The sequence below is a fragment of the Trichomycterus rosablanca genome, chromosome 4 (assembly GCF_030014385.1).
Source record: "Trichomycterus rosablanca isolate fTriRos1 chromosome 4, fTriRos1.hap1, whole genome shotgun sequence".
NCBI classification, from domain to species: Eukaryota; Metazoa; Chordata; class Actinopteri; order Siluriformes; family Trichomycteridae; genus Trichomycterus; species Trichomycterus rosablanca.
In genome coordinates, this window is record NC_085991.1 from 41,060,038 (window position 1) to 41,073,355 (window position 13,318).

The window sequence follows — 13,318 nt, forward strand, 5'->3', positions numbered from 1 at the left end:
ATCTCTTATAAGGCACTATTGTTAAACATCATAACTGTTTTATTAACCATGAGGCTGTGTTGCTTTTTTCTGTCTATTCGGTGTAATTAAACTTTTTTAGGGAGTCCATGTTTATGGACTGCTTTTATGTAACCAGCATAAGCCAGTGTTGGAAAAGGAATGTTTAACAGCGACCTAGGCAGTACATTTTAAATGTCTCGTTTTTTGATTAAACTATACATCTTAAATGTTATGGACTCCTCAAGGCTTGTACATTGTTTGGAGCGTTCAGAAACGTAGGAAGATTACGACCTTATTTGGCTTCCGTACAACCAGACATTGTTTCCAGTAAGACTTAGCCTGAAGCTAAAATCCTTCCAGTCAACCATAATTTGGATTTGCATCAGAAACAGGTTTAAACAGAGCAGCTTATGCATTAAAGCAATCCTAAATGTTTGCCGTTTTTGTAAAGCACTAGTGGTATACATCATTAAACTCTTTCCATATTGTGTAGTCATTCAATCCTTTCCAAGTCATTTGCAACCTGCTGACAAAAAAGTTATGCTACTTGGACAGCATTGCAGGCTAGCACATTTAAATCAACATAGCACTGTAAGGCACTTCGGAACAGGCCTCTGTGATGACTGATATTCCACATACACACTGTGTACTTCACAATACCTGTTGCACTGATGCATAAGGTCCTCAAATAAGTTGAGCCAGATGTAGACAATGATTTGTAATATGTATTGTGGCTTGTAGCCAAACCTAGAGGAAAACAAAGTGCTCAGGCTGTGTGTTTCAGTCCCATGTGGATTATGTATTAGCAGTCCTTGGCTTGAGGGCATTATCAAAGTAGTGGCATTATCAACGAGTCCAGGCTGGAATCCAGTAAGCAGGAAAGAAAGGTATTTTACAGTGAGGTCCAACGAGTGAGGTCTATTGAAAGGTTGCTGCCGCACCCCTGATCTCTCGTCCATCATATAATAATGTTGGCTGGGATGTTGGTGTTGAGCAAGCAGCTTATTGTTCTCTTTTGCAATTTCCCTCCGCTTGCACAATATCCGATTGTGATTTAAGCCGAGCCAGTCGTTTAAATCATAAAAACCTTTGATTTGTGATTTATTGTGAGTAGAGACGACACAGTTACCAGATTTGTACTGCAGTCCGAACATAAATGCAAAAACAGAAAACAACAACAATGATGCATATCAAATCATTAAGTGTGTGTCAATACACTCCTAGCATTTACAATAGTGGTAATGTAGCCAATGTTCAAGCAAAATCTGCCTTACATGTTACTTTAGTAGAGGAATAGAACAGCAATCTGGAGATGTTCCCCATATAAGATAAAACATGGCCTGCTCAGCCTTTACTTACATGTCTGTCAGTGGTTGAACTAAATGGAACGGCGAGTATGTCATGTTATCTAAGATTAGCTATGTTTGTAGTCTTTGTTGTTTCTTAATTTTTTCAATTTAAATATATTTAATCCCCCATTGCACTTGCGACTCCTGTAGCTTGCACAACACCCATGCTGGCCAAGGAGGGCATCAGGCTAGGACATATCTCCCCTTTTTTCCCACCAAACAGGGGCGGATACCTATATAGAACTTTAACAGACACACAGGAACACGCTGTTATCCATGGATTCCTCGGCATCCATGCCGGCTCCTCAAACCAGGCAGTCGGCATTGCCCAATCCGTCTTTTCAATCTGTGTTAAGACTCTAACCCTGTTCTCTGCAGGGGTGGGTTGGCGCATTACACTGCTGTGCCACCCAAATGCTGTAATGCTGTTAGTTTTTGTTTCAATTCTGATGGTCTGCCACCGCAACCCTGATTAGAATAAAACATTGATACATACATTTGTTTGATTCTGCTAATTATTAACAAATGTGTTAATTAAATAAATACACTTTAATGGACATATCCTGGTAAGCCACACCTCATCTCATGATGTGAATGCCCACAACTGGACCCTGGAAACCACTGCATGACCTTGTACTGACTGCTGCCTTCACATACACACACTTTGGCCCACTCCTAACAAAATCCCGGCTGGACGCACACTTTAATAATGCTATAATAAAGAATTATGTACGGCTATACTGTAAATATATACAGCACAAACATCAGGCCGATGCACAGAGAGAACAAATTTCAAAACATGTTGCCTTTGCGAAAACAAAACAAAACATGAAAGGAACTCGGGCGTGACATTTAAACAGTGCGACACCCTGTTTGTTTAACCTTTCCTACGGCTTTGACCACGTGACCGCTTTGTTTTTATCAGAGATGTCCGAGCTGAAGTTGCACGAGGGCGTGTGTACGGGCTGAACGAGGCGCGTCTGCTTTTAAGAAAGTAGGACTCGAGTGGGAGTGTGTGATTTGTGCGAGTTTGAAAGTAAACACGTTGGTGCATTTTGATTTATAAGTCTGAGTACTTAATGAAAGGAGCCAGATATCCCACCATGCACCACATCACTGCTCTAGTGGGCTGTTTGGAAGCGCGTTTTGCATTGTGTAAGTCCAGGTGCATCTCAGTTGGTGGGATGTGTTTATAGAGCTGTATCTCTGATCGTGTGTTGCTCCACTGGTTGAACTGGCTGGGGAGAATTCCTGCTTCTATAGTGCATGCCTATCTTCTCTCTTTCTTCTCTTCTTTTCTTGTAAATGCATTCCTCCTGCTGGCATGCGTCCATCTCTATTTTTAAAAAAGAAATCCATGTTATCGGACGTACCCTAACCTGTGGGTTGAGTTTAAAAGTTTTGTTTTTGTTTCCTCAAACATCAGACATGTTTGATTGGCACAGATAAAGCCTTGCAAATTTCTTACAATCCCGTCCTTTTAGTTGTGGTTTAAAAATATACACAGATTCATATACATTCTTCCGCCTTAAAAAGTGTCTGAACATCTGACCACTTCCTTCACATATAAAAAATCTCGATCTAAAAACAACAAAAAAAAGAAAATAAACGACGTAAAGTCTGATCTGTCTCTGTGGGCCACACAGCTTGAGAAAATAAATCCTCCCAGTGCTTTGTGGGTAATGTAGTCTCGTCGCAGCCTCTGCGATTTTCCCTTACAGGTCCAGCCGGAAAGCTCCGAAGTAGCTGGAGGAGTCCTCGCCATACACCATCGATGGCGAGGACACGGACACGAACACTTCGTCGCCGGCCCGCAGCTCAAACAGGCCGCCCTGGTACACTGAGTGTAGTGCGTACTCAGCGTCGGGAGCCCAGCACTTGGTTCCTACACCCTTCAGCAGCTGGATGGGCCTGAGGTACGAGGTCTTTTTGTAGACGCACTGCACCAGCTGGTGGCTGGCACCACGCTGCTCGGCTTCACTGGGCGATGGGTAGCGGAAGTAGACCTGTGAGTACAGGTAGTAGCGGCCATCCTGGGGCACGCGCAGGCGCCCGTTGGACAGCGTCATGTTATGCAGGTGGGCACCGAAGCTCTGATTGGCCCAGGTGCGGACGGGGTGACGACACGACTGATGCAGGTCCGGCTGGGGATTCGGATACTGAGTAGTGGCACCTGCAAAAAAGAGGGCTACATTAATGAACATAGACAGCATAGCAGGTAAAATTAAATAATAAAAACCCATTCAATGGTAATCGTACGAGCAAATAAATTAACAAATACATTTGCAGTATTTAGCAGATACTTTTATCCAAAGCAACTTTACAGTTAAGGGCCTTGCTCAGGAGTCCAACAGTGGCAATGAAGGCTTGAACCTTCAACCTTGTGAGCACTAGTCCAGTACCTTAACCACTGAGCCACCACTGTCCAATAATACAATCTTCAGCAAAGTGTGTTAATGGGAATTTGTGCCTTTTTAGCCAAATGAGCAGGTGTTGATGCTGGGAGAGAAATGCACTTTGCCTTAAAGGTACAGTGGGATTAAAGTCTGGACTTTATAGGCAGTTTTTTATGGACCATAAAAGGTTTGCCTGTTATCTAGCTTGGCATTTAAAAAACGGTCATTCCGGTCATCCCGCCCTAGCAGAGATGTGTCTGCTGCAGGTACTGCCAATTATGCCCGCTAGATGGTGCCCAGCCGACCGGTGGCAATGCCGAGTTACGAACCGAGGAGTTCAGAATCTCGCCACTGGTGTGACCTGTTAAAATATGTGCATGTTACGATATTGTTACAAGTGTTCATGAATGTATAAAACGAATGTAGATGTAGTATGAACAATACTTATAATATAATAATTTCTGCGACAGAGAAGTGTGTTTAGTGGCAGACTACTGTCACAGAGCTGCTCTACAGACAGACTCAGGAAATCCTTTGTTCCCAGAGCATTAGGCTCTTTAACTCTATGCTTGGGGGGGTGGGGGTGGGGGGTGGGGGTACGTGTGTGTTCACATTTGTGGGCACTCATGTGCACATGCACAGACAGGCACATTCGCACCTTATGTACATAAATCGGCACATTTTCTTACTTTTTCTTACATTTCTTTTATTTGCACTGTGGTTCACTTTATAATTCACTTTAAATTCATTTTATAATTTACTTCATAATTTATATCTTACAACTGTGACTTAATCTATACTAGCCTCGCAATGTTAACTGAAATAACACCTCCATATGTATCACATGTACCATATGTACCCTCAGGTCCTGTTGTTGTTGTGTGTTGTCCGAGTGTTGTTGTGGTTATACAGATATTTTTTTGTATAATGTGAATCTCTGTAGTGTGTACTATTACTTACTTTTTGACTTTGATTTATGTAACTTGCTACTGAGGCCTCAATTTCCTTCGGGATTAATTAAGTATCTATCTATCTATCTATCTATCTATCTATCTATCTATCTATCTAGCTACTATATATATATATATATATATATATAGTAATATAGTAATATAGTATATATATATAATATATAATATATATATATAATGTATGGCAAGAATGAGCACTGCAAAAATCTGCAACAATTAGTGCAAAAAGTGATGGAACACATTGGTTAGCTTGTTCCTATCCTAATTTTTTTTGACGTGTGGTTGTAGGCTTGCAATTCTTAATTTGTTTATACTTACAAAATACAATTAAGTTGAAATACATATTTTCTTTTGTTTTTGTCCATTAAAAATTGTTTAAGAAAAAAATCACAGATTCTTGTTTTATTACATTGTACCAACCTTCCCAACTTTTCCAGAAATGAGGTTTGTAGTTTAATGCATCAGTCATTAAAAAGATTGATCATTACTTCAGCTTTATCAAAGCTTAGCAGTATTTTAGTTGATTCATTTTAGATTAGAAGACAGCCAAAAATATGTTATATATAAGATCAACTGTGCAGCCCTAATGTACAGAAACACTAATGACATCCCTAATCTATTGATTTATGCACCATTGTGCCGCCATATAACTTATAACCTAATGATTTTAATACATAACACCATTATTCTGACAAGTGTTACTGCCCTATCAGGTTAAGGAAATAAGCAAGTTCTGGAAGGTAAGGAGGACAGCACGATGCTGAGAAACAGGGAGTGATGAATACTGAGGATTACTGTCTGGAGGAAGTATGGATCTGTATGTGACAGAGAGAAGAAAAAGAAGAATGTGCTTGATGAATGAATATCATTTGTGGGAGAAGAGTGTGTATGGAGCCCAGAACAGTGAAGCTTAAGGGAGGTTCTCCAAACACAACAAACCAAATTCCATCCTTATTAAAAATGAAGAGAACAATTGTTTAATTAAACACGCCAGATCCAAATGGGTCTTTTTTTTTAGGCCGTCTAATAGAAAGAAAAATCCACAGATGAGCAGCAGATGCCTCGATCCCACCCGCTGATGTAAACATTTTAAAGATCTGATATTTTCAGCTCTTTGTTCTTTGATGGAATTCATGAATGATTAATTACTCAAATATGGCTTATGATAAACTTTTCATGCCTGTAGACGTATTTTTGAGATATGATGCATTTGTTTAAACTTCTGCTGGGTTCAGTACTCACAGCCGACTCATTTTATGAAAACAAAGCTGGGTTTACTTGCCTTGTATTTCCTTATCATGCTTATGGTCACGTAGCTCAGTTATTCAGTACCATATACTTTTAACAATTAACCATTTTAGTAGGTACCAGGAAACAGAAAAAAAAAACCTTTTAAATGGAAGTATGAGATGAAGTAATAAAACTAACTATGGTTGTGCAATACAGTTGTTGCCAAAGAATTGTTAAAGGCATTGAAAAGCAAATCAAGGTAAAAGATCCTTAAGGATATAACAACATACACCGATCAGCCATAACATTATGACTGCCTCCTTGTTTCTACACTCACTGTCCATTCTATCAGCTCTACTTACCATATAGAAGCACTTTGTAGTTCTACAATTACTGACTGCAGTCCATCTACTTCTTTACATAAATTTTTTGCCTGCTTTCACCCTGTTCTACAGAGTAGGTATTATTTAGGTGGTGGATCATTCTCAGCACTGCAGTGACACTGACATGGTGCTGGTGTGTTAGTGTGTGTTGTGCTGGTATGAGTGGATAAGACACAGCAGCGCTGATGGAGTTTTTAAACACCTCACTGTCACTGCTACATCCAGCCAACAGCGCCCCATGGGCACCATTTTGTGACCACTGATGAAGGTCTAGAAGATGACCAACTCAAACAGCAGCAATAGATGAGTGATCATCTCTGACTTTACATCAACAAGGTGGACCAACTAGGTAGGAGTGTCTTATAGAGTGGACAGTGAGTGGACATGTTATTTCAAAACTCCAGCAGTGCTGCTGTGTCTGATCCATTCATACCAGCACAACACACACTAACACACCACCACCATGTCATTGTCACTGCAGTGCTGAGAATAACCCACCACCCAAATAATACCTGCTCTGTGGTGGTCCTGGGAGAGTCCTGACCATTGAAGAATAGCATGAAAGGGAGCTAACAAAGCATGCAGAGCAACCTATATGTTAAGTGGAGCTGATAAAATGGACAGTGAGCGTAGAAACAAGGAGGTGGTTTTAATGTTATGGCTGATCGGTGTATACAGAAAGCTAATCTCAAACAATTTTTGCATTATAAACCGGACCAATGACAGACAGGGCTTACCTTGTAAACTGTTAAGTGTGAGGTGCGCTGAAGGCCTCTGTGTGACAAACTTCGACCCTGTCGTGTTATAACTGTGAGGCATGGTTCTCGCTTCTAAGAAAGGAAAGAGTTCATCAGTACAGGCATGTCCTTAAAATGCATAAACACACACTCAGGAAGAAATTGAGTTATCAACAATCAGTTTAGCTTGGCTGAACAAGCATGATTGCATGCGATCATTTGATGCTCACCCTGAAACGCCTGTCTGGAGATGATGTTCTCTGTGACCTGTGGCAGAAATGAAATATCCCATCAGTACAGGAAGTTTAGAAAACATTCAATGAATCATCAATCCATCTTATACATCAGGAGATATTTTATCTGTGTCCTGGCAGGCAGCCTCATGCATCCTAACTGTATATTTTAGTTTAGAGCTTCTCTCCTTACACTTCTGTCTTGTGTCTTTTATGCATTCCGGATTAATGTGAGCAGTTCTGGTTTATCTCAAGCTTGCCAACATGCAGCTGTATTGTAGCATTTAGTACACAAAAGAAATAACACTTTCCATTTTGCAACTCTTAAACAATGTGTGTACACGATTTGGATCTAAGGGTTACTTGGCAGCTGCCTAGGGGAAAATTGGAGCCCTGTGTAGTTCGTGATAGCTGGAAATAGTTTTGCAAGTGGGGGGTGGATGTCTTTGCTCAGGGGGAAAATTTCAGTAACTTGTGACTGTCATATTTTACACCAGTCACCCTTCAATGCTCACTTCATTCATCTCTGTCAGGTTGACCAGGATTTGAACCAACAGCGTTCAGTATGATGGGTTGCTCCACTGCCTCGGGGGCCAGTTCCAACCCGCAATTTAATTGTGTTTGAACCAGGCATGGAAATATCCAATTAAACTAATCACAAGCTTAATGACCTTGTGTGTGTACTTGAAAGAAAACTTTCACATTATTCTTAATACCGTCGACTTTTAGTCATGACTGAACTGTACAAACTGTAGGGAAATTAAAAACTGAGTGTGCTTAATCTTTCACAGGTGTCTGAAAATCAGGGTTGAGAACAGACCCAATATTTATATATATATTATGAGTCTAAAGGAACATCTGTACTTTTGCCCATAACTTTGAAAGAATTTAGAAAATTGATCAACATTTGCCACTGTTGCAGTGCCAGATTGCAATGAATAATTCCCTTTTGATTGATCCAGTAAAGTTTCCTTAGAAATTTGACGTGTTGACTGATGGGTCCGAAGTTTTGTCCTCTTGGCTGAGCACCAGTTCTTAAACTTGCGCTATGCTGTCAAGAACATGATTTTTTAGTTTTCATAGTTACCAGTCTCATGGACTATTTTATTTATGCATTTCCTCCCATTTTTTCCCAATTTAGCTTAGTCAGTTTGTCTTCCGCTGCTGGGGATCTCCGATTGCATTCCAGATGGGTCTATTGCTGCTCACGCCTTCTCCGACCCACTCGCAGCCCTTAGCGGAACCCTTTTTCACCTATGCATTCTGCACAGGCGCCTCTCTATCTGCCAATCAGGGTCCCTACACAGTGTTTGAAGACCCCACTCACATAGTCCGGTCATCCCGCCCTAGCAGAAACGAGTCTCCTGCAGGCACTGCCAATTATGCCCGCTAGATGGCACCCAGCCGACCGGTGGCGATGCAGAGTTTCGAACCGAGGAGTTCAGAATCTCAGTGCTGGTGTGCTAGCGGAATATCCCGCTGCGCCACCTGGGCACCCTACACAGCATTTTTTAAGTCCTCATTTTTCCAGTTCAAGGAAGTGCTATCTATTAGTATTTAATTACCTTTGAATTAAAACACTGCGTGTTTGCGTGACTCCAGGACCTTTATTAGTTAGATTTGTTCGATTTTGGCGGCAGAACAGAAGCTCAATGTCAGTCATGCATCAAAAGGGCATCTTATATACGGTTTAAGCCTTTTTGTAGTTTTTCTCTAGAAATTTAGCAAGTAATCTCATACAGTTTTCAACTTTCAAGCAGATACAAGTTCCTAATTAAGATTCTGTCGTCAGTGGTAAAAACATTTTATCTTGCAGTACAATATTGTCGAATGCCGTAGTCGAGCAGAAACACAAAATGTTGGCATGGTAACCAATATTTTAAATAAGTAAATATCTGTGTAGACATTTTACACAACACTGTGTTGATACATGTAGTCATACATGTTTGCACTTTACGCTCACTGTATTAACTTAGTAGGTTTGTAATGCACCTTTCATTTTTATCTGTACCTAATTTTTTCTATATTTTAAATAATTATTTCTATTGTGTATTTTTCTTTTTGTTCTTTAGTACTAATGTGACCAGGCAATTTAAAAAAGCATTTCGTCTCTGGTTATGACAACTGATGAAGGTCTAGAAGATGAGCAACTCAAACAGCAGCAATAGATGAGTGATCGTCTCTAACTTTACATCTAAAAGGTGGACCAACTAGGTGAGAGTGTCTAATAGAGTGGACAGTGAGTGGACACTGTATTTAAAAACTCCAGCAGCGCTGCTGTGTCTGATCCACTCATACCAGCACAACACAATTGAAAAGTCACTGGTTCAAGCCCCATCACTGCCAGGTTGTCACTGTTGAGCCCAGTGTAGCCATCAAGAAAGCCATTAAGTAAAATTATTATAATTACTATTATTATAAATGTTGAAAAGCAGAATAAGTTTATGTATTATTATGACTGATCTTGATCAGATTGCTTTTGGAAGGTAATTACACTAATCCAGGTAATTCCAAAGGGTTCACAAACTTTGTCTTAAACTCATCGATGGTGGGAAAAACAAAAGCCGTGACTATAAAAATAACACTCAGAAGCACTTCTTAAGGGCTAAAGAATTTTATCTGCACCTATCGGATTTCCAGAAATGACTAAGTAGCATGTTCAAGTTCAATGAAGCAACACTCATGCTGAATTACAAACTGGTATCCTTTCTGTCCACAGTATATTATGCCCATACTGTGATATTGCTGTACAGCTGTGCTGGACTGTGAGTGGATTTTCTGTCAGAATTGTAAAAAAAACCGTGTAGACTGATTAATGCAGCAGTTCACAACCTTGGGGTCGAGACCTTGTGTTGAGTTGCCCGAAATACAGAGGCGGTCCTAAGAGGATAAAAACTTTTTTAGCTAAGGTTATTTATTAGATTTTTGGGTTGCTCTTACACTTACAGTAATATTAACTACGTGGAAAAAAGAACATTCCCACCATAATATGACAATTAAATTAGATAAATTGTTGATCTTTATGTGTTAAAATAGAATATTACTTTAAATCTTCTACTATGAAATATACACGTTATTATAATAATGCACAAAACAATAAGCTTATTAGGCACAGAGGAAAGTTATAGTGAGAGCACAGACATTTGAAGCTATTTAAAAAGAAAAGTTTAAGAGCCTATGGGTTTTAAATATGTTCTTTTTTCAGCTGGCTGAGTGATTGGTTGGTTGGTGGCTTGGTTGGTTGTTTTTTTGGCTGGCTGACTGGCTAGTTGGTTGACTGGTTGATTGGCTGGCTGGCTGGTTGATTGACTGGTTGGTTGGCTGGCAGGCTGAGTGGTTGGCTGACTGGCTAGTTGGTTGGTTGGTTGTTTTTTGGCTGGCTCGCTGGTTGGTTGGTTGACTGGTTGGCTGACTGGCTAGTTGGTTGGTTGGTTGTTTTTTGGCTGGCTCGCTGGTTGGTTGGTTGACTGGTTGGCTGGCTGGCTGGTTGGTTGGTTGACTGGTTGGTTGATTGGATTTTTGGCAGGCGAACACGCAGGTTGGATGGTTGATTGGTTGTTTTTTGGCTGGCTCACTGGCTGGCTGGTTGGTTGACTGGCTGGCTGTTTAGTTGGTTGGTTAGCTGGCTGGCTGTTTGGTTGGTTTTTTGGCTGGCTGACTGGCTGGTTGGTTGGCTGGCTGGTTGGTTGGCTGGCTGGTTGGTTACTTTATTGATCCCAAAGGAAATTTAGGAAAGTATGCTTGGTATAATATGCCAGTGGGCAAACTTTAAAAACAAATCAATCTCTGCACAGTAATGTGCAACAGTTAATGGCAACATGTTTTAAGTTTCATGTATTATATTTTATGTATTTATTTCTCTTTAGTTATACTTTGTATTAAGACTGCTTCATGAAATTAGAATAAAATGCTGTATGAGTGAAATGGAAGCAGATACAGAGTGAAAAACAATTGTAATAAGTAATGGATGCTAACATTGGTGAAATTTAAACAATAAGGACCAAATTATTCAGCCTCTGGTTTGAGAAAAATCCGTATGAAAAACTGGGATGGTTACATTGTTCCAAGTTAAATGTTTTAAAAAGAAAAAGATAAATAAAACATTTAATCTTCTGAGTAGCAGTGCAGTTTTAATATTCTCTACATGTTCTAAACACACAGATAACTGTAGTTAATCCGACTGTTTCTCCAGTCAGAGGCTCATCTCTCTTCCAGGCTTCAAAGAATAAATTAATGTGGTTTAATGTGGTAAAACTCCAACTTAAACAATGTAAGAGAAATAATGCGTTTACACATATGCAGAAATTCTAACCTGAATATAAATCACTTGTTCCTTTTTTGGTTTTCTGTATTATTAAACTCACCACAAAGAAAGCAGCTTAATGTGACATATGCGCCAAAATCTGTATAGAATGGACAGCAGTTTAAAGTTGTAGGAGTAGTTCACAAAATTAAGTATGTTAATAATAGCTTGTGATTTGAGTACATTTTACCACACAAGCTTTTTAATTACATTAACGCTAATGTTTAGTTTGAGGTCCCTGAGACCCCAGAGCCTCTTTAACAGCTCACGAAACATTCTTAGCCTTTTTAATCAGTTTAATACTTTATAATTTATCCTAATTTTATGGAAACTGCAATTAAACAAGATTTTATACTGATATTGTGGTCCAAACACCCCCTAATTATTCTTTTTGGGGTCTCTGAGACCACAGCTAGAATCCAAGACTAAAGGCAAAATATTTTAGTTTCTGTCTGGTCAATTTTGAACTAAGTGTAATTTTATTTTACCTACACAACACTGGGGTCTTTAGGACCATAACAATGTCAACATAACACAAGGGTTAAGTTTTAAGTACTTTTTTAAAATGCATTTTCTACCCATTTTCCCCCCGATTTAGCGCACTTAATTTGTCTTCCGCTGCTGAGGGATACCCGATTGCATCCGAGGAGAGCACGTCGCTGTACACACCTCTTCAGACACGTGCACGGCCCTCCTCTTCTCGCCCCTGCATTCTGCACAGGCGTCTCTTCTGCCAATCAGGGTCCCTACACAGCGTACAAAGATCCCACCCAGACATAGTCCGGCCCCCACCCTGCAGATACGGTGGCCAATTAGTATATGCTGCAGGCACTGCCAATTATGCCCGCCAGATGGCACACAGCCGACCAGTGGCAACGCCAAGTTTCGAGGAGGAGTTCAGAATTTCTGCGCTGGTGTGCTAGCGGAATATCCCGCTGTGCCACCTGGGCGCTTAAGTACTGTACTTTTTTAATATTACTATGTATTTACTACCCACCCACTGGTATAAAAGACAGCAAAGAAGCATCTACTGTCCTGCTAATCCTGCTGTTAAATTTGTTTTATTTGTAGTTTAAGCTAAGTTTAATCACACTGTATAATATTTTGGGATTTATTTTGCTTGATTTGCATTAGAAAATGTACATTTGCCAGATCAATTATTGAATGTGATATATTTTTGTTTTCACATCAGTAGCCTTTATACAAATTGTGATTAAGATAGAATATATACACTACAAGACACCTGACCATTAAATTCTGAGACAACCATAGGCTTTCCACCAGAGTTTGGAGTGTGTCTGTGGACTATTCATTTAAAAGAGCATTTGTGAGATCAGGGACTCGTTTGGGACGAGAACACCTGGCTGTAATCGGCATGTCAATTCAGAGGTGTCAAAGGTGTTCAGTGGGGTTGAGGTCAAGGCTCTATGTAGGCAGCTTGAGTTCCTACACACCAAACATGTTAAACCGTGTCTTTATGGGTTTAGTTTTTCACACAGTGGAACTGTTACACTAAAACAGGAAATAGCATTTCCTTATTTACAAACCTTATTTATACACCTGTTTATAACAAGTGTGTCTTAAATACCTAAATATAATAACACGTTTAACACCCTTGTTAAATCTCAATCACTGCACTCCCTTGGTGGGCCACCACCCCCTTCCCAGATTAAAAACTACTGATCTATGCAAACCATTAACTGCTGAACTGAAGTT

At 40.0% G+C, this 13,318-nt stretch overlaps 1 protein-coding gene across 2 annotated transcripts in view; it reads right to left on the reverse strand.

The window, feature by feature from the left end:
* Positions 1–497: 497 nt before the first annotated feature.
* The window catches only part of tnfsf10l (TNF superfamily member 10, like), a 48,187-nt gene continuing 35,366 nt past the window's right edge, over positions 498–13,318 (reverse strand). For both annotated transcript variants that reach the window (XM_062993328.1, XM_062993327.1), the window contains exons 3-5: positions 7,297–7,333; positions 7,067–7,159; positions 498–3,522 (exon numbers count right to left, since the gene is read on the reverse strand). In XM_062993328.1, coding sequence (XP_062849398.1) covers positions 3,065–3,522; positions 7,067–7,159; positions 7,297–7,333 — 588 coding nt within the window. In that variant the 3' untranslated portion in view covers positions 498–3,064. The remainder of the gene's footprint in view (positions 3,523–7,066; positions 7,160–7,296; positions 7,334–13,318) is intronic.